At 43.2% G+C, this 21,695-nt stretch overlaps 1 protein-coding gene across 2 annotated transcripts; it reads left to right on the top strand.

Annotated features, from left to right (window-relative positions):
• Positions 1 to 371: 371 nt before the first annotated feature.
• LOC117089423 (zinc finger protein 195-like) lies at positions 372 to 19,068 on the top strand. Of its 2 annotated transcripts, XM_033220660.1 has the most exons (6): positions 372 to 820; positions 14,759 to 14,885; positions 16,049 to 16,144; positions 16,488 to 16,562; positions 17,706 to 17,773; positions 18,752 to 19,068. In XM_033220660.1, exons 1-6 carry the CDS (start codon positions 818 to 820, stop codon positions 18,890 to 18,892), a joined length of 510 nt encoding a protein of 169 aa, XP_033076551.1. In that variant the 5' UTR covers positions 372 to 817; the 3' UTR covers positions 18,893 to 19,068. The 2 variants fall into 2 exon arrangements, 1 of the variants encoding a protein (XP_033076551.1); XR_004439593.1 differs by lacking the exons at positions 372 to 820; positions 16,488 to 16,562; positions 17,706 to 17,773; positions 18,752 to 19,068 and adding an exon at positions 12,456 to 12,497 and having other exon boundaries at positions 16,049 to 16,476.
• Positions 19,069 to 21,695: the final 2,627 nt, after the last annotated feature.

Here is a 21,695-nt window from a genome sequence, read left to right as displayed (position 1 = left end):
CTCAGCCTTCTGAGTAGCCAGGACTACAGGCGTGCACCACCAGGCTTGGCAAAATTTTTAATTATTTTTTGCAGAGATGGGGTCTCGCTATGTTGCCAGAGCTGGTCTTAAACACCTAGCCTCAAGTGATGCTCCCGCCTCAGCCTCCCTAGTAGCTCGAACTACAGGCACAGTCTACCATGCCTGGTTTGTTTTTTAAAATGTGGCTACTAGAAAATTTAAAATTCATATGTGCCTCACAGTTTCTTTCTTAGAGAATTGCCTCCCTTGTGACATCTCAGGCTGCCTGCTCAAAAGACTGGAGGCTAGGAAAGTGATGAAATCTGAAATTTTAAAATAATTGTCATATTGTTTCCATTTGTGAATAGCATATGTCTATTATTCACATATAAAGATAACCTTATATACAAAGTTAAATGCAAATGTTCTCCAGGCAGGGCCAGTTTCCAGTTAAGGAAGGAAGGGCGCCAGAAAAGAGTTCAGGAAAAACCTGCAACTCCTGCCTTTTTCAACCCATTCTCAGATCACGTCTCCTGTCACTCATGACCTGAGGGGACGCGGCGTGGAACTGTATCCAATCATGGGCGTTGGAGTGGGAACTGTCCAATCAGGTGCGCAGCCAAGGTAGAGGGGGCGGTGTCCTGGAGCTGGCGGGGCCTTTGTCTCGCTCCAGCCAGAGCGCAGGGTCCATCTTCATTGCTTAGTATCCTCTGCGCTAGGAGGTCTCGGTGATTCTGTCGCAGCCTCTGTCGCCCTCTGACCTGCAGATGCTGTGAGATCCAGAGCTAAGACTCCGGGACATCCCGGAAGCCGAAAAATGGTGAGTGTGCCAGGCCGCGCGTCCCGAGGTGGGGGCAGGGCTGGTTGAAAGCGGCCGGAACCGGCTGTGACGCGACCCGGGCCTCCCCGCTGTCAGCTGCGGGGTCTGCGGACTGGAGTCCCCGCAGGCACAGCTCGGCCCTCGGTCCCCTCCGGGCACAGGGTGCGAGGTGGGCCAGCAACCGGGAATCCGGGCAGGCATCCCGTTCCATTCTCCCTCATCCCGCCCGAAGCCCACCCTGGGAAGCGCCGCGCGCGTTCTCGCGTCTGCCCGGATTGCGGGGACAATGGAAGGGTCCTCAGGGCAGAGTCCAGACCCCGAGTGTGGTTTGTGCGTGGGAAGTGCTGTGATCCCGGGGGTCCTCAGTCTTTTCCTTCTCCTGTTAAAAAACAATGGGAGTCACCTTTAAAATGTTAAAAACTTACTGAAGTTAACAGTGATTCATGATCGGAGAGCACCCAGCCACGGTTTGTGGTTTGGGGTCCAACCGAAGGGCTTGAAGGAAAGTTTTTTCATAGGTGAAAGAAGAAGCAAACCGAATTCAGTAACTGACTCGTTCCAGTTATGTGATCATCTTATTTAGACTATTCAGGTTGTCATTGCCTGGTTATGTAATCAGAAGTTAATTGAAGGTTTGTGGTTGCTTAAATCTGAATTTTGTTTCCCCCTAAGGTAGCAATTTACAAGAAATGTATTTGCGTGTGTGTATGTGTTTTAATGTAGGAACTCAGGGCACTAGAGCCACCTCAACTGCCTGCTATTTAATTAACACTCCACAGGAGAAGTGATTTTCTCGTGTATTTTCCAAATGTGTGACAAGCAGAGTCTCAAATCTACCACTCTGTTGCCCCAGCCTAACTCTGGCTTGCAGTCGAATTTTAAATTTTCAGTTCTTTCTTGACATTCTTCAGCACCAATTTCCCCTCTCTAATTTACAACATTATCAACTCTTAGTCCTTTTTTGTACATTTCAGATACAGTATTTTGATTAATCATTATTTCAAAGAGCAGCGAATGCACTTTTTAGAAAAATAAATGTTTTTCATTTGCAAACATTTTGCAGGAGATGAAAGCAGAGAATAATCCCAACAGTCCACTGTGGAAAAAAAAAGACCAAAAAACAAAACCTTTGTGCCAGTCTCCCTTTAATCTTTCCTAGGCACAGACACCTTATCGGAATGTTTTTAGGTTGAAGTTCCACTTTGGAAGCTTCACAGGGCAATGCATCCTCAGCCACCCTGTGTTATTTTCCTGGTTTTGAGTTTCAGAACTGTCTGGGGATGACACGAGATGCACACAGTGGCTGTGTCTCCTGAGGTGTCTAGTGAATATCAGCCCCTGGGTCATCTCCTCTCAGGGGCAGCCTGAGGTATGGGAATGCTGCCTCTCTGTAGAGTGATTGGTGCATTGTGCCTGGGAGAAATCAGGTATACCTTTCCTCTAAAAGCAAATCCGTTAGGACATTAAGATTTTCTTCCCCAGCTCCCAGTTTCCATTTCTTAGAGATACAGTGCTGGCCAGGCAATTGGATGCTGGTATTGAGGAAAAAATTTTCTCAGATTGGTGAAGAGAGAAAAAATATCCCCAAGAACAAAGAACACCCAACCCAGTGAGGCAGTGCACAAACCTGCAAAGCAAAATGCATCTAAGGGACACAGTGGGGCACAGCACAGTGGCTCTTGGTAGTACGGTTATTGTCCACTTCAGTGAGCAGGATGGGGGTGGGAAAATGTCGCAAGTGATAGAATGGCTTGACTTGACATCTGAGTCAGATATGTCTGTGTTCCAATCAGCATTGTCGCTTCCTGGGTTTGTCACTTTGGAAAGATTTCTTTACTTATTTTAACTTCAGTTTTTAATTAAGTGTAAATTACATTTTATCAGTAGAGCTTGAAAGGCAATCTGTACTGGCAACCTGGTTTTTTCACCAACCCAGGCTTCTGTGCCACCTGATCATAGTCTCATCTACCTACATGGACACAGGAAGAAGTCAGAGCATAACCTCTCCTGGGACACGATCTATCGCATGAACCAGTCCTTCCCTAAGCCTGCACTGTCCCACCCATGGTTTCTTGATAGCAACTTCCCTCGTTTGCCTTTTAGTTCCACCCACAAACCCTTTTTTTATGTGCACACAGTGTGCCCAATGCCACCCCTCAGTTGTCTGAATCCGGCACTTACTGGAATTCAGATGTCCAGTAGTTCAAGACCATGGGCCTAGACCTACCTTTTGCAGAAGCAAATGCAAATTAGAAATAAGAGGCTTCATTCCCCCACTTGAAAATGAGGGAAGACATTTTGTTCTTTTGCCTTTTCTTAAAGGATATAATTTAGAAAAGTGTTATTATTGATTAATTTATTTTTTTGAGACAGAATCTCACTCTTCCACTTAGGCTAGAGTACGACGGCGTGATCATAGCTCACTGTAACCTTGAACTATTGGGCTTAAGCAGTCTTACTGCCTCAGCCTGCCAATTACCAAGGACTACAGGCATGCACCAACTTGCCTGCCTAATTTTTTTTTTTTTGTAGAGACAGCATCTCACCATGTTCCCCGAACTGGTGTCAAACACCTGACCTCAAGATATCCTCCTGCCTTGGCCTCCCAAAATGCTGGGATTACAGGCATGAGCCACCGTGCCTGGCCTAGACAACTTTTATATGTACCATTTTTCTCTGCTTCTTCAAAATATATGTAAATTGGAGTTTCACTCTTGTTGCCCAGGCTGGAGTGCAATGGCATAATCTCAGCTCACTGTAGCCTCTGCCTCCTGGGTTCAAGCGATTTTCCTGCCTCAGCCTCCTGAGTAGCTGGCATTACAGGTGCCCGTCACCACACCTGGCTAATTTTTTGTATATTTAGTAGAGACAGGGTTTCATCATGTTGGCCATTCTGGTCCTGAACTCCTGACCTCAGGTCATCTGCCCACTTCACTCCAGCTTGAGCAACAGGAGTGAAACTTTGTCTTAAAAAAACAAAAAGTGAACACAAAGGATAAGATTTAATTCAGCAATCCAGAAAGCTAAAGGGTCACAGATACTGAAGGATATCTCTTTAGTATCTGGAGAGAGAAAAACAATAGGTGTTTTCGGTAGAAAACTGATGATCCAAGGTAATTACTAATATGTGGAGGCCGAAGTGCTTATGCTGCAATAGCAAGACCAGCTTAGAGTATGCCCTGTACCTTGATTTGTATTTGTTTTTTAAGAACAGTTGGCATAGTTATATGTATGCTTGTGTAGGCAAACTGCATCCATTTAAATTAAACAGTGTTTTTTCGGCCGGGTGCGGTGGCTCACGCCTGTAATCCCAGCACTTTGGGAATCTGAGGTGGGAGTATCACCTGAGGTCAGGAGTTCAAGACCAGCCTGGCCAACATAGTGAGACTCCATCTCTACTAAAAATACAAAAATTAGTTGGGTGTGGTGGCAAGCGCCTGTAATCCCAGCTACTTGGGAGGCTGAGACAGGAGAATTGCCTGAACCTGGGAGGCAGAGGTTGCAGTGAGCCGGGATCATACTCCAGCTTGTGCAACAGAGCGAGACTCCGTCTCAAAAAAATAAAAATAAAATAAACAGTATTTTGTACAGTAGTGTGAATATAACAGCACAATATTTATTTTGGACAAACCCCTTTAAAATAATGATTTTAATATTATGCATTCTTTTGAAATATAAATTATTTTAACTGAATTAATATTACAGATAATTTTCTAATACTCATACATTATGACTAACATATTAAAATTATTTATCCTAAGATATTTATTTCTTAAAAGAAAATAGGCCGGACATGGTGGCTCATGCCTGTAATCACAGCAATTTAGGAAGCTGAGGCGGGTGGATCACGAGGTCAGGAGTTCGAGACCAGCCTGGCCAACATGGTGAAACACTGTCTCTACTAAAAATACAAAAAATTGCTGGGCGTGGTGGTGGGCATCTGTAATCTCAGCTACTCGGGAGCCTGAGGCAGGAGAATTGCTTGAAACAGGTAGGCAGAGGTGGCAGTGAGCCAAGATCATGCTACTGCACTCCATCCTTGGCAACAAGAGCAAAACTCCGTCTCAAAAAAAAAAAAAAGAAAAGAAAAAATATAGTAACAAATTGTTACAGTAGATATTAACCCCACCTCTGTCACATCAATTAATATGTTTATTAATTAATCCAACAGGTATGATTAGAGGTCAGCATGATTTTAGTGTCTATATATACATATATGTATTTGAGAAAGAATTTCAGTCTGTTGATTAGGGTGGAGTGCAGTGGCACGATCTCGGCCATTGCAACCTCTACCTCCCAGGTTCAAGCAATTCTCATGCCTCACCCTCCCAGGTAGCTGGGATTACATGTATGCACCAACATGCCTGGCTAGTTTTTGGATTTTTTAGTCGAGGCAGGGTTTCGCCATGCTGGCCAGGCTGGTCTCAAACTTTTGACCTGAGGCGTTCTGCCCACCTCAGCCTCCCAAAGTGCTTGGATTACAGGCATGAGCCACTGGGACTGACCTTATTTTTTCTTTTCTTTCTTTTTTTTTTGGAGACGGAGTTTTGCTCTTGTTGCCCAGACTGCAGTGCAATGGTACGATCTTGGCTCACCGCAACCTCCGCCTCCCAGCTTCAAGTGATTCTCCTGCCTCAGCTTCCTGAATAGCTAGGATTACAGGCATGTGCCACCACGCCTGGCTAGTTTTGTATTTTTAGTAGAGATGGGGTTTCCCCATGTTGGTCAGGCTGGTCTCAAACTCCCAGCCTCAGGTGATCCATCCGCCTCGGCCTCCTAAAGTGTTGGGATTACAGGCGTGAGTCACCACACCTGGCCCTATTTTTTCATTTTATTAACTTAGGCATGCAGCATTTACAGAACTAATAAATGCAATGGATGCAGTCACCCACCCATGGATGATAACAGCTCTTCAGTTAGCTGTGCCACAAGCTCAGATATAATTCCAATATGTGAACAATGTTGGTTTCCTGTTCCTTATCAGAAGATGCCGGTGAATGTTGTTAGATGGCTTCCAGTATAAATCCCCAGTCCAGTGGCCAGCAGATGAGACAGCAGCAAAGATGGAAGAAAAACCTCTAGAAATTCTACGTAGAATTTGTATCTGTTCTTCAGAATGCGTGTGTTTTTCATGCTGAGAGAAGCTGTGCACTTTGGTTTTTAAAGAGAAACACATTGGGGGGAATTTTTTCTTGCTCACTTAACCAGTCCTATATCGAATCTGAGTATTCCTTCAATATACTTTCAACTTCTTTTTTTCTCTCAATATGATCTTCACAGACTAATAACTGTTTTTCTCTCCAATGCCTTGGGTGTTTCAGAATCTCTGTTGGTGCCTTGTGTCTGTGAGTGAGATGGGCTGTCACGATGACAACTCGTGGAGCAACTCCATCCAGACTTCATGCTGGGCATCCAATAGTACTTTTTCCATGTCATCGTTATCAGTAGAAACTGAAGCTGGAGGCCAGGCGTGGTGGCTCATGCCTGTAATCCCAGCACTTTGAGAGGCCAAGGCAGGAGGATCACTTGAGGTCAGGAGTTTGAGACTAGTCTGACCAACATGACAAAACCCTGTCTCTACTAAAAATACAAATAATTAGCCAGGCGTGGTGGTGGGCGCCTGTAGTCCCAGCTGCTGGAGAGGCTGAGGGAGGAGAATCGCTTGAACCCGGCAGGTGGAGGTTGCAGTGAGCCGAGATCGCGTCACTGCACTTTAGCCTGGCTGACAGAGCAAGACTCCGCCTCAAAAAGAAAACCCCCAGAAACTTAGGCTGGAACACCCTTTTCATTTCCATTATTATGAAAATATAATTCTAACCACGAGTGCTCCAGGTACTCCTCCTGCAGCCCAGGGCTCTGCTCTGTGGCATGGTGCTGGAGCACAGATGCAGCAATGAGGGTCTGTGTGGGCTGCAGGCTGTAGGCTAAGCTTCACAGGCAGGAACACCATGGCCCAGCACTCTGAGTCAGGAACCATTGATTTAATATATAAATAGCCAAGAACATAGATCCCTCTTCCACAGTTTCTTTTTTCTTTTTTTGAGACGGAGTCTCCCTCTGTCACCCAGGCTGGAGTGCAAAGAGCGTGATCTTGGCTCACCGCAATCTCCACCTCCCAGGTTCAAGCGATTCTCCTGCCTCAGCCTCTCGAGTAGGTGGGATTACAGGCGCCTGCCACAACGTCTGGTTAATTTTTTGTATTTTTAGTAGAGACGGGGTTTCACCACGTTGGCCAGGCTTGTCTCAAACTCTTGATCTCAGTTGATCTGCCCACCTCGGCCTCCCAAAGTACTGGAATTACAGTATTGAACCACTGCACCTGGCACCACAGTTTCTATAGAGGAGTAAAACCCTACCTTCACCAGGTACCTGAATTTCGCTCCAAGTTGCAAAACCACCTCCTGTCATGAAGATGTGGGAAGTTTATCTTTTATAGAATATAGTCAACTGACCTCCCCAATTCCCAGGTGGATTTAGGATAAACTACGACAAGTGAGTGCCGTCACATCTTCTTCTGGAGATCTAATTATGACAAGCTTCTTTCTATCTTTGCAATTTCTTAGCAAATTGCCTGCAATTAATGTCACATTCTGACTTAATTGTGTAATCATACAGTTTTTGCTTTCTCTTCTGCCACTGTGGAGAGTTTTTCTGGGATTGGAGATGATTGTGCTTTTAATTACATTTTCAAAACACTGTCCGAAAAGACCAGGTATGATGTAAACATATAAGGTACCCATCAGACTTCACCCTAGAGGGTCTTTCCCTGTTGGGCTTCCAGTCACAGCCTGCAATTGTGCAAACCCCAAATTTGCAGGCAAAATGGTCTCTGCTTATTTGTGTTCTATAGTCCCTTGTAGAGCAGTCAGATCAGATTTCTACAAAATAACTTTACAGGGCAGCAATCAACCATTCCACCTCTTTCAATGTCCCTGGCATCTTCAGATCTGAAATGAATTCAGAGACAATTAGGGCCTAGAAACCCTGTCATCCCAGCCACTCAGGAGACTGAGGTGGGAGACTTGCTTGAACCAAGGATTCAGTTTGCAGCGAGCCACGATCTTGCCACTGCACTCCAGCATGGGTGACAAAGTGAGACTGTCTCCCCCAAAAAAAAAATTCCGCTTCTCACTACTGCTATTCAAAGTGTATATTCAAGCCAACTTGAATCTATGCTTCTGGGTTGCTGTTCTTGCTGTTCTCAAACGTGGCACATATGAACTCTCTACTTTTACCTCATTTTTTTTTGGTTGACATATCATTTCTAATGCGTTAAAGGAATCTCCGTGACAGGATCTCTCCTCTGGTTTTGCGCAGCATGCTATAACACCCGATAATGTACAGCCAGGTTGATGTCACTAGAAACTACATATAAGCACTGGCTTCTGGGACTCATGAGACAGGGCCTGACTTTGGATTGAGAATGTACAGAAAGCCCATAGGAAACATTTTCTGCATCGTGGCAGGTCAGCATCAACATCTTAGAGCCCCACCCTTCAAAGTGTGGTCCTTGAAAATTTTCAGATCTTGTCCTCTGACCTGCTGCAGTTGTGTGAGAGGCTCTTGGTGTAAATAGAATCTGATGGCAGAATCACCCCCGCAGTGGGGGGTCCAGGCCACAAAATATCTACTGCCATGACCATAACAACCATCCCTACCTGTAAGCTGTGATACTGGAGTAAAATGTTCCTGTCATTCCTCTTACCCAAGCTAACTGATTAAGGACAGGTGATATCACATATGGGTTTAGGATCTGAAGCTCTACCAGGGAAGTTCCATTGTCTATTCTATTCCCACAGAATCAGTCTCAGTGTTTCCTGTTTGGATTGCCATGGGGACATCAACCCAGGGTGACTGGAGACCCTCTTCCCAGCACCTGAGAGTGTTTGAGACATCTGAGGATGTCGTGTGCAGACTGGGCTGAGGCTGACAAGAGGGTCTAATTCTGCTACCATCTAAGAGGGAGGGGAATAAGTCATTCAGTGTTTCTTCTCTTTCTCACAAAAATCATCTCTTTGGTTGGTTCCTAGATGGGAGTTGTTCCAGTTTTCACTTGAGTGAAAAACAAGGAGGAGAGCTGGAGACTGAAACTGATCAGCCAATTGCTTTCATTTGCTATGGCAATTAGATAAACAGATGAGGCACTCATAATCTCTGCCATCCAGGAACTGTGTCTGTGGCAAATGAATAAATGACTGAATTTCACATCATGGGGTCAGTACAAAAAAGGGATGTGTGCAGGGGATTTAGGGCCACTTTCCTTATGTTGGGAACTCTGATGTCACCATCTGAAGGGCCACTCATGAACAGAAGAGTTGTTATTATTATAGTTATTTTTTCTTTTCTATTTTTTGAGGTGGAGTCTCGCTCTGTTGCCCAGGCTGGAATGCAGTGGTGCGATCTTGGCTCACTGCAACCTCTGCCTACCGGGTTCCAGTGATTTTCTCCTGTCTCAGCCTCCTGAGTACCTGGGATTACAGGCGTGCACCACCACTCCCAGCTAATTTCTGTATTTTTAGTAGATATGGGATTTCACCATGTTGGCCAGGCTGGTCTCAAACTCCTGAACTTAGGTAATCCACCCACCTCAGTCTCCCAAAGTACTGGGATTATAGGCGTGAGCCACCGCACCGGCCCTATAGTTATTATTTCTATTGCTTTTACCTTGCTAAGACTAAATATTTAGCTTCTAAATATTTTTGTTTTGTTTGAGACAGGGTCTCACTCTATCGCCCAGGCTGGAGTGCAGTAGTGTGATCTCCGCTCCCTGCAAACTCTGCCTCCCAAGTTCAAGCAGTTCTCCCACCTCAGCCTCCCAAGTAGCTGGGGCTACAAGTGTGCGCCACCATAGCCGGCTAATTTTTGTATTTTTAGTAGAGATGGGGTTTCACGATGTTGGCCAGGATGGTCTCAAACTCCTGACCTCAGGTGATCCACCTGCCTTGGACTCCCAAAGTGCTGGAATTAAGAGCATGAGCCACCATGCCTGGCCTATTCCATGCATTAAAAAAAAAAAAAAAAAAAAAGACTTGGCGCAGTGGCTCATGTCTATAATCCCAGCATTTTGGGAGGCCGAGGCAGGAGGATCTACTGAGGTCAGGAGTTTGAGACCAGCCTGGCCAATATGGCGAAACCCCATCTCTATCAAAAATAGAAAATTAGCTGGGCATGGTGGCAGGCACCTATAATCCCGGCAACTCAAGAGCTGAGGCAGAATAATTGCTTGAACTGGGGAGGTGGAAATTGCAGTGAGCCGAGATCGTGCCACTGCACTCTAGCCTGGGCAACAGAGCAAGACTCTGTCTCAGAAAAAAAAAAAATCAGTGCTAGAACAAGAAGAAATATAAATGCTGGGCTTTTCATATAAATCCAGGGAATTATGGGACAGTTAGTACTCACCTCCCAGGGTGTTATGAGGATAAATTCACATTATATCATCTTCCCAGCACAGTGCTCTGTAGTGTGCTTCTGAGCACACAGCGCATGCTCCATAAACATCGCATTAATGCATGTGCACATGTTGTTTTCCAAATGCAGACTTACTCAGACATAAGCTGCCTTCTCCAGCCTCTGTAAACTTTAAAGGACCAGCAGAGAATGCCATGTTTTAGGATAGTGATTGGTGGTTTTTATTTTGGACCAAAAGCATTTGTGTTGTAAGAAGAGTATGGGTTTAAGGGACTGTGTGCTGTGGCGCTTTGTCTAGTTGAGTGCTCTTGTAAGTGACCTAGGGCAAGCAGGGTCAGCATTAGCTGTGAATGAAGCCAATCCATGGACCCCTTTCAAACCTGCAGAATTGGCTGGGCACAGTGAATCACACCTGTAATCCTAGCACTTTGGGAGGCTAAGAAGGGCAGATCACCTGAGGTCAGGAGTTCAAAATCAGCCTGGCCAATATCGTGAAAGGCCATCTCTACTAAAAATACAAAAATTAGTCATCCAGGCATAGTAGCATGTGACTGTAGTCTCAGCTACTCGAGAGGCTGAGGCAGGAGAATCACTAGAGCCTAGAAGGCAGAGGTTGCAGTCAGCCGAGATCATGCCACTGCACTCCAGCCTGGGCGACAGAGTAAGACTCTGTCTCAAAAAAACCAAACAAACAAAAACCCTGCAGAATCAAATTAGAGTGGGGCCTGAAATACCAGATGATTTCTCTGCATATTAAAGTTTAATTCTTAGCTAAGTGGTTATCAGCTCATCACATTCCAGTTAGGATTAAGTGGCCAGTTTGAAGAAATACCCTCACTTGTGCCCTCCCAATAGATTATGTTGGCCTGGGTGGAAGCATCCATGTTGTTTTAATTAAGTGTCCCATGTAATTCTAAGGTAAAGCCAGGGGCAGTCATGAGGGCTCCCAGACATAATGTGAGAAATGAGTTCAGCCTTTTCTTGTGTATGAGACAGAGTCTCACTCTGTCACCCAGGCCCCAGGCTGGAGTGCAGTGGCACGATCTCGGCTCACTGCAGCCTCCACCTCCCGGGCTCAAGTGATTCTCCTGCCTCAGCCTCCCCAGGCTTTGTTTTTTTTGTTTGTTTTTTTTTTTTCAGATAGAGTTTTGCTCTCATTGCCCAGGCTGGAGTGCAATGGCACGATCTCGGCTCACGACAACCTTTGCCTCCTGGGTTCAGGTGATTCTCCTGCCTCAACCTCCCAAGTAGCTGGGATTACAGGCATGCGCCACCACATCTGGCTAATTTTGTATTTTTAGTAGAGACGAGGTTTCTCCATGTTGGTCAGGCTGGTCTCGAACTCCCGACCTCAGGTGATCTGCCTGCCTTGGCCTCCCAGAGTGCTGGGATTACAGGCATGAGCCACCGCACCCGGCCCCCAGGCTTTGTTTTAAAGAGAGGTCACAGGGCCTGCTCTGCTTGGTTTTCATGAGAGTAGGGGAGTGGGGCCCATACTGCCTTTGCTGCAGCAGAAATTGCTGCCATCTCTGCTATGGAAGGGCACCTAAAGGCAGGAAAGTAGAGACTCACATGTTAGTCTTTAGGTGGAAGCTCACTCTTCCTGAAATTCTTCTGTAACAATGACAAAGGACAAGCAAGTGTGGCCTTTTCTGCACCTTTAAGGTACATCTGCCTATGGGTGCGGTGGTAGCAGGTGAAGGGGTTTTGCTGATGCTTTAAAAGGCGTATTCTCAAGTTACAGCTGTGATTTTCCAGATAATATCACCTGAGAAGGAGTCCCAAAGGAGGAACAAGAGGAAGAAATGGCTGGTTCTCGGGTGAATGTGCCCCAGCTCAGGGGTGATGCTCTCTTTTCTTCTTGAATGTCTTGGCTTTAGAACTTACAAAACTTTTACTTCTCTGCCTCTCATGTTCCTACCTAGCCAGTTTGTTTTAGATACTTCCCCCCCCCCCTTTCTTCTTATAAATATTACTTCTTACTATAGTAGTTAAGAGGCACTGAAAAATACTTCTCTTTTATATAATAGAGCCGCCTTCTTTATTTTTTCTATCCAGGCTTCTTATATACCATGACCAGTTCTCACCATCGAGTGTATGACCTGCAAGAATAAAAATGTTCTTTGTGACTGGGCACAGTGGCTCATGCCTGTGATCCCAGGACTCTGGGACGCTTAGGTGGGAGGATTGCTTGAGGCCAGGAGTTTGAGACCAGCTGGGGCAAGATGGCGAAACCCTGTATCTACTAAAAGTCCAGAAAATTAACCAGGTATGGTGGCACGTGCCTGTGGTCCCAGCTACTTGGAAGGCTGAGGCAGAATCACCTGAACCCAGGAGTCGAGGTTGCAGTGAGCCGGGATTACGCCACTCACTGCACTCCAGCCTGGGCTATAGAATGAGACTCTGTCTCAAAAATAAATAAATAAATAAAGTTCTCTTTGTGTCACATCAATGTGGAAAGGTGTAGATACCTAAGATCTCTCTTAGGGATGGTGTAGGATCCTCAGATATTAGTGAAGGTGGAATGTGTATTGTTTAGGTTCCATCTGGATGTTCCATCAACTCTATGCAGAAACAGGATTTTTAAAATGCACATTTAAAGAGGATGGCACTAATTGCCCAGAATAACTCAGAAGGTTCTGTAAAAGAGAATGGTTAGATAAGACTTGCTCTCTAAAATGCTGAGGAAAGACTATTCAAATACATTATTAGAAGTTTTAAAACCTGGGAGATATCTGTAGCTTGAACTTTGCATAAAGGTGTTTCTTTATGCTTAGATTCAGGTTATAATTTACTTTTTGTTGCCAATAATATCATAGCTCTGATGATGTGTCCACCCATGTGTGTTGATACTGCACATCAGTTTGTTGTGTTGTAGTTCATGTTAATTTCTTTTTTTTTTTTCAAGACAGAGTCTCGCTCTGTCGCCTAGGTTTGAGTGCAGTGGCGCAATCTCAGCTCACTGCAACCTCTGCCTCCCGCATTCAAGCAATTCTCCTGCTTCTGCCTCCCGAGTAGCTGGGATTACAGGCGCGTGCCACCATGCCCAGCTAATTTTTTGTATTTTTAGTAGAGATGGGGTTTCACTGTGTTAGCCAGGATGGCCTCGATCTCTTGACCTCGTGTTCTGCCTGCCTTAGCCTCCCAAAGTGCTGGGATTACAGGTGTGAGCCACCACACCCAGCCCGGTTTATGTGAATTTCAATCACTAGGTTAAGGCTGTCTGTGACAGATTTTTCTAAATTATAAAGTTAATTATTTTTATCTTTATTATTCATAAGTATCTTGGGAGATTTACTGACTGATACACATAAACCATCACATTTAATCTGCAAACTCCCCTTTCTTTCTAGATTCTATTTGCTTAAAGCTTGCTTTGGAAAATGAAGGCTCATCTTCGTTTACTAGTCAGATAAACTGGGGCTCAACCACTTGCTCTGTTTGACAAAATATTCTTGATTTGGACGCATGGTATCACTGGCTAGCTTGTTAGAAATTCAGAAACTCGGCCGGGCGCGGTGGCTCAAGCCTGTAATCCCAGCACTTTGGGAGGCCGAGACGGGCGGATCACGAAGTCAGGAGATCGAGACCATCCTGGCTAACATGGTGAAACCCCGTCTCTACTAAAAAAAATACAAAAAACTAGCCGGGCGAGGTGGCAGGCGCCTGTAGTCCCAGCCACTCGGGAGGCTGAGGCAGGAGAATGGTGTAAACCCAGGAGGCGGAGCTTGCAGTGAGCTGAGGTCCGGCCACTGCACTCCAGCCTGGGCGACAGAGCGAGACTCCGTCTCAAAAAAAAAAAAAAAAAAAAAAAAAAAAAAAGAAATTCAGAAACTCAGGCTTCACCTGAGATCACCTGAATCAGACTGCGTTTTAACAAGATCTGTAGTTCATTGTTATGTACATTAAAATTTGACAGATACCTTCTAACCCATCATGACTTCTCTGTATCAGTAATATTTACAACTTACTCTGTAATCTGCAGACATAAAACTCAAAACTGTATATGCCTGTGTTGATGCCCTTAATTTTAGACTGATTATTTAGAAAAGTATCTACATTGGTTTTGTGGATTCTGTTTTCCTTTTAGTTTGTAGCCCAGGCAGGAGTGCAGTGTCATGATCTCGGCTCACTGTAACCTTTGCCTCCCAAGTTCAAGTGATTCTCCTCCCTCAGCCTCCTGAGTAACTGGGATTACAGGCATGCACCACCACACCCAGCTAATTTTTGTATTTCTAGTAGAGACAGCGTTTCACCATGTTGGCCAGGCTGGTCTCGAATTCTTGACCTCAGGTCATCTGCCTGCCTCGGCCTGCCAAAGTGATGGGATTACAGGCGTGAGCCACCGAACCTGGCCACGTGGATTCTATTTTCTTTCCTCAGTGTTAGAGAATACATCAGAGAATATTTTTGTTAAAAATACCCATTGAATAATTCCAGTAACTGATATAAGTCACAGCAATTCTCTTTTCATATGGAGTCAAGAACTGCCCATTCACAGTTGGTCTTATGTTTTGTTTTGTTTTTCAGGAGCTGTTGACATTCAGGGATGTGACCATAGAATTCTCTTTGGAGGAGTGGGAGTTTCTGAAACCTGCTCAGCAGAATTTGTACAGGAAAGTGATGCTAGAGAACTACAGAAACCTGGTCTCTCTGGGTGAGAAGAACTTCAATACACAGTTCCTATTTCACACTAAAGATTTTACTTTCTTCCTCTGTAGAACGTTTGATGGGGATTTCTGCTTTATGTAAATGAGTTTTAGATCTCTGCTTTCAAGGAAAACTTGGGGATTTGTTGGGATAGAGAAGAAAATTTCCAAGAAGTTTTATGTTTACATTAACTTTCTTCTGCCTTGAGGTGATGGGCATTTTTCACTCTAGTTTAGTGGTAATTCTTTTTGTTTTGTTTTTATTTTTTATTTTTGAGACAGAGTCTAGCTCTGTTGCCCAAGCTTCAGTGCAGTGGTACAGTCCAGCTCACTGCAGCCTCCACGTCCTGGGTTCAAGTGATTCTCCTGTTTTAGCCTCCTGAGTATCTGGGACTACAGGTACCCACCACCACACCCAGCTAATTTTTGTATTTTTAGTAAAGAGGAGGTTTTACTATGTTGGCCAGGCTGGTCTCAAACTCCTGACCTCAAGTGATCCACCCTCCTTGGCCTCCCAAAGTGTTGGGATTACTAGTGTGAACTACCATACCCAGCCTTTAGTGGTAATTCTTGGAATTCCATTATAAAAATTCCTTTATAAAATATTATTGACCAGACCTTAAAATCCAACTTCTACCACCAATTTTTGATTAAGTAGTATGGGTAGGGAAGCTAAAGACCCAAAAATATAAAATATTCTAAACTTTCTGTTTAGAAACATTATTTTGTTATTAGAAATATTATTTTGTTATTAATTTTCTTTTCTTTTTTTTTTTGAGATGGAGTCTCACTCTGTTGCCAGGCTGGAGTGCAGTGGCGTGATCTCGGCTCACTGCAATCTCTGCCTCCTGGGTTCAAGCGATTCTCCTCCCTCAACTTCCCAAGTAGCTGGGATTACAGGCACATGCCACCACACTTTGCTAGTTTTTGTATTTTTATAGAGATGGGGTTTTACCATGTTGGCCAGGATGGTCTCGATCTCCTGACCTCATGATCTGCCCGCTTTGGCCTCCCAAAATGTTGGGATTACAGGTGTGAGCCAACGTGCCCGGCCTTATTATTAATTTTCTAGAATCATCTATAATATTCTGTCTTCTCTACAGAGCACAACGCTAGCTTGGTAATTGGAGAATCCCAGCAAGCATCACATTACTTTTTTCTAATAAAACAGGTCTGACTGTTTCTAAGCCAGAACTGATTAGCTGTCTGGAGCAAAGACAGGAGCCCTGGAATGTGAAGAGGCATGAGACCATAGCTAAACCCTCAGGTAGGCTGGATGAATGAAACACATGCCACAGGTGAAAGCTCCAAAGGCCAAGGGGGAGGACGGGCTTCAAAAGTTATTTGAGAAGTCCTGCTTCAATGGAGATGATTTTGAGGAGCACGGTTGTTTTTTCTTGCTCTCACATAGAGGCATCTTCTGTCTAATGCTCCTAAATTCTCTAAAAAGTAACCTTCCTTTGAGGTTACAGTGAGAGCCAAAGTCCTCTTCATGGCTTATAACAGACTTTAATATCTGACTGCCCTTTCATTGTCTCAGGGGCCACAGGAATATATGTGTATTTTTGAGGAACTCTATGTTAAACTATTTTTTTCTTTTCTTTTGAGAGAGAGATTTTCGCTCTTGTTTCCCAGGCTGGAGTGCAATGGCACAATCTTGGCTCACCATGACCTCCGCCTCCTGGGTTCAAGTGATTATCCTGCCTCAGCCTCCCAAGTAGCTGGGATTACATGCGCCACCATGCCCAGCTAATTTTGTATTTTTAGTAGAGATGGGGTTTCTCCAAGTTGTTGAGGCTGGTCTTGAACTCCCGACCTCAGGTGATCCACCCACCTCGGCCTCCCAAAGTGGTGGAATTAAGGGCATGAGCCACAGCGCCTGGCCTTTAAACTATTTTTTTAAGATTTTTGTTTTGTTTTGTTTTGGTTTGGTTTGGATTTTGGTTGTTGTTGTTTGCATTATGTCTGAAATGTGTGAGAGTATTAGTGTTAACCATATTTGGTTCCAAAATCCCAGTAACACCACAAAGAGATGTGGTCTGTTTTTTGCTTTATGATTTCTTATGGAAGTTTCTTTCTTTTTTTTTTTAAATAAATTATTTTGTTTGTTTGTTTTGCAACGGAGGTTCACTCTGTCACCCAGGCTGGAGTGCATGGCTCATTGCAACCTCTGCCTTCTGGGTTCAAGCGACTCTCCCACCTAAGCCACCCAAGTAGCTGGGATTACAGGTGTGCACCACCACACCCAGCTACCTTTGTATTTTAGTAGAGACAAGGTTTCACCATGTTGGCCAGGTTGGTCTAGAACTCCTGACCTCAGGTGATCCACCCGCCTCGGTCTCCCAAAGTGCTGGAATTACAGGCATGAGCCACCGTGCCCAGCCCCTTACAGAATTTTCAAATGTGATTCTACAGAAATTCCTATTCAGTAATTTTTTTATAATGCTAAGCATCTCCCTAAATATAAGAAAATCTAATATTATTTTATTTCTACATTTTATATTTTTAGTGTGAACTAAAATTGGTAATTTAAACTTTATTTTCCCAGCGTCTTCAATTGTACTAGTTGAGATGTGTACACATATACACACAAATATACCCACACATATACGTGTGTGGACTGTGTGGTTACTTTCCACAAATTAAAAGTATATAACTATTTATTATGTAAAATGTAATGATATTGTATGTATAAACATTGTGAAACGATTAATACAGTTAATGAATGCATCCGTTACCTCACAGAGTTATTTGGTTTTTTTTTTTTTTCTTTTTTGAGACGAGTCTCACTCTGTCACACAGACTGGAGTGCAGTGGCGGGATCTCAGCTCACTGCAACCTCCACCTCCCAGGTTCAAGTGATTCTTGTGCCTCAGCCTCCCAAGTAGCTGGAATTATAGGCTGGTCTCAAACTCCTGGCCTCATGTGATCCACCCTCCTTGGCCTCCCAAAGTGCTGGAATTAGAGGCATGAGCCACCATGCAGCGTTTTCTTTTGTAGTGAGAACACTGAAGGTTTGCTGTCTTACTAAAATGTAAGCATATGGAGCACGTTCGTCCAACTCGTGTCCTGCTGGCTGCATGCAGCCCAGGATGGCTTTGAACGTGGCCAAACACAAATTTTTCTTAAAACATGAGAATTTTGAAAGCTAATCAGCTATGATTAGTGTTAGTGTATTTTATGTGTGGCCCAGGACAATTCTTCTTCCAGTGTGGCCCAGGGAAGCCAAAAGACTGGTACCCCTGATATAGAGCATTATGATTAACTATAGCCATGATGCTATGCATTAGATCCCCAAAACTTACTCATTTCATGACTGGCAGTATGCACTCATTGAACATCTTCCCATTTTCCCTACTTCCAGACTGGGTCAGCCAGCTTTGTACTCTCTGTTTCTATGAGTTCATCCTTTGTATATTACACATAGAGGTGAGATCGTGCATTATATTTCTTTCTGTGTCTGGCTTATTTCACTTAGTATAATGTCTTCCAGGTCCATCCATGTCGTTGAAATATTGGCAGCATTTCATGATTTTTTATGGCTGGATAATACTGTATTGTGTATATATACCGTATTTTCTTTATCCAGTCAGTGTCCACAAACATTTAGGTTGTTTTCATGTCTTGGCAATTGTGAAGTGAACATGGAGATACAAAAATTAGTGATTTTATTTCCTTTGGTTACGTACACAGAAGTGGGATTGCTGGATTATGTGGAATTTTTTAAAATTTAATTAATTTATTTATTTTTGAGATGGAGTCTCACCCTGTCACCCAGGCTGGAGTGCAGTGGCATGATCTCAGCTCATTGCAACCTCCGCCTCCCGGATTCAAATGATTCTGCTGCCTCAGCTTCCTGAGTAGCTTGGATTACAGGCACCTGTCACCACACTCAGTTAATTTTTGTATTTTCAGTAGAGACAGGGTTTCACCATGTTGGCCAGGCTGGTCTCAAACTCCTGACCTCGTGATCTGCCCGCCTCAGCCTCCCAAAGTGCTGGTATTACAGGTGTGAGCCACCGTGCTTGGCCTATTTTTATTTTTTAAAGAACATCCATACTGGTTTTCATAATGACTCTCCCAATTTACAACACACCAACAATGTACAAGATTGTTTTCATCACACACTTGTCAACGCTTGTTATCTCTTTTTAAAAATGTTTTTATGCTTAAAATTTCTTTCTTTTTTTTTTTTTTTTTTAACAGAGAAGGAGGTCTCACTGTGTTGCCAGGGCTGGCCTTGAACTCCTTTGCTCAAGCAGTCCTCTTACCTCAGATTCCCAAAATGCTGGGATTACAGGCATGAGCCACCATACCCAGCCCTATTCTTTTTGCATAATTTGTGGGATATGAGTGCAACCTTGTTACACAGATAGATTTCATGGTGGTGAAGTCAGTACTTTTAGGGTATCCATCACCCAGAAAATATATGTGTGGCTTGATAATAGCCATCCTAACAAATGTGAAGTGATATTTTATCATCATTTTGGTTCGCACCTGCCTGATGACTGGTGATGTTGAGGTCCTTTTCTCATACCTGTTCGCTCTTTGTCTTCACTGGAAAAATATCTATCCATTTAGTCTTTTTCAATTTAGTTCTTATTATCATTCTTATTATTGTTTTTGCCTTTGATTTGTATGAATTCCTTATATATTCTGGATATTAACTTCTTATCAGATGCATGGCTTGCAATTTTTTTTTCATCCTGTAAGTTTCCTTGTTTTATTTTCTTTGCTGTGCAGAAAAATTTCAGTTTGATGCAGTCCCACTTATTTATGTTTGCTTTTGTTTCTGTGCTTTGGGTGTCATACCCCAAAAAATAACTGCGAAGAACAGTATCAAATAGGATTTTCCATGTTTGCTGGATTATATAGTAATTCCATTTTTAATTTTTTGAGAAACCTTCATAGTATGTTTTTTACAGTAGCTGCATCATTTTTGCCTACCAGTGGCTCAAAAGGCCTCTCAATTTTCCATATCCGTAACAATTATTTTTGAGGGGGTGGTTACATTTCTTAATGGCTCTCCTAATGGGTTTGAGGTAATATTTTACTGTGATTTTTACTTTGCATTGGTCTAAAAGTTAGTAATCTTGAGCATCCTTTCAAATGCTTATAAGCCATTTATGTATCTTCTTTGGAGAGATGCCAGTTCAATTGTTTGTCCATTTCTTAATCAATCTACTCACTTTTTATTGATGAGTTTTAGACATTGTTTATATATTGTGAAAATTAACTCCCATCAAATATGTGATTTTCAAATGTTTCACCCATTTCTTAGGCAGCATTTTCACCCCACTAAATTTTTCCTTTGATGTGCAGAAATTTTGAAGTTTGATGTAGTCCCATTTCTCTATTATTTTTTCCTTATGCATTTGATTTCATATCTAAGAAAATGACATCAAATTCTTTGTCTTTTGTAACAAGAAATTAGTGCCAAGTCCAATGTCATATTTTCCCCCATATATTTATCTAGGAAGTTTATTATATTTTTATGTTCAAGTATTTAATCCATTTTAAATACTGTTATTATACGGTGCATGTAACGGAAGGGCTCAACTTTATTTTTTTCATGTAAATACTCAGTTTTTCAACATCATTTGTTAAAAAAACTATATTCTTCCCCATTGTGTGGCCATAGCAATCTTATGTAAGGCCATTGATTACGTACACACGTGCTTAATTTTGAGCTCTCTATTTTGTTTTATCATCCATTTATTTTTCTTTGTGCTAATACCACATTATTTGTATCTTTATAGCTTTGGTTAATATGTTATAAAACCAGGAAGTGTAATACCTCTTTGTTGTTCTTTTTAAAGGGTGTTTTGCTAGTTATACCTACTAAAAGAATTTGAGAATCTTATATATATTTCTGCAAAAAAAAACTACCATGAAGATCTTGATATTACATTGAATTTATATGTGGCTGTGCATGTTGACATCTTAACAAAATGAAATTATCTGATCCTTGAGCAAGAATATGTTTGAGTGGGTTTAATTTCCACATTTTTTGGATTTACAGTTTTACTTCTGCTTCTGATTTCTAGTTTCATTCCATTTTGGTCAGAAAACATACACTGTATGATTTCAGTCTCCTTAAATTTATTAAGACTTGTTATGCGTCCGAACAGAATGCTGTGTGTGTGATTGAGAATATTATGTATTCTGCTGCTTTTAACTGGAATGTTCTGTATATGTCTCTTAGGTCTAATTGGTGTGTAACGTTTAAGTTTTTTATTTTCTTATTAATCTATCTGATTATTATTATTATTATTATTTTTTGAGACGGAGTCTTGCTCTGTCGCCCAGGCTGGAGTGCAGTGGCGCTATCTCGGCTCACTGCAAGCTCCGCCTCCCGGGTTCACGCCATTCTCCTGTCTCAGCCTCCCGAGTAGCTGGGACTACAGGCGCCCACCACCTCGCCCGGCTAGTTTTTTGTATTTTTTAGTAGAGACGGGGTTTCACCGTGTTAGCCAGGATGGTCTCGATCTCCTGACCTCGTGATCCGCCCGTCTCGGCCTCCCAAAGTGCTGGGATTACAGGCTTGAGCCACCGCGCCCGGCCTCTATCTGATTTTTTTATATTCATGATTGAGAATGAGGCCTTGAAGTCTATAATTATTGTGGTGCTGTGCATTTGTTTCTTAACTTCTGTCAATATTTGTTTTATATGTTTGAGAGTGCGAATGTTACATAACAGTTATATGTGTTATAGATTCCTGGTAAATGGTCTTGAACTCCTGAGCTCAAGCGATCCACCCGCCTCAACTTCCCAAAGTGCTAGGGTTACAGGCGTGAGCCACCATGCCTGGCCTAGTT

This window comes from Trachypithecus francoisi, unplaced genomic scaffold (genome assembly GCF_009764315.1).
Source record: "Trachypithecus francoisi isolate TF-2019V2 unplaced genomic scaffold, Tfra_2.0 Contig00839, whole genome shotgun sequence".
Taxonomy (NCBI): Eukaryota; Metazoa; Chordata; class Mammalia; order Primates; family Cercopithecidae; genus Trachypithecus; species Trachypithecus francoisi.
The sequence above is the reverse complement of the archived record's forward strand: the minus strand, read 5'-3'. Positions and strand labels throughout refer to the sequence as shown.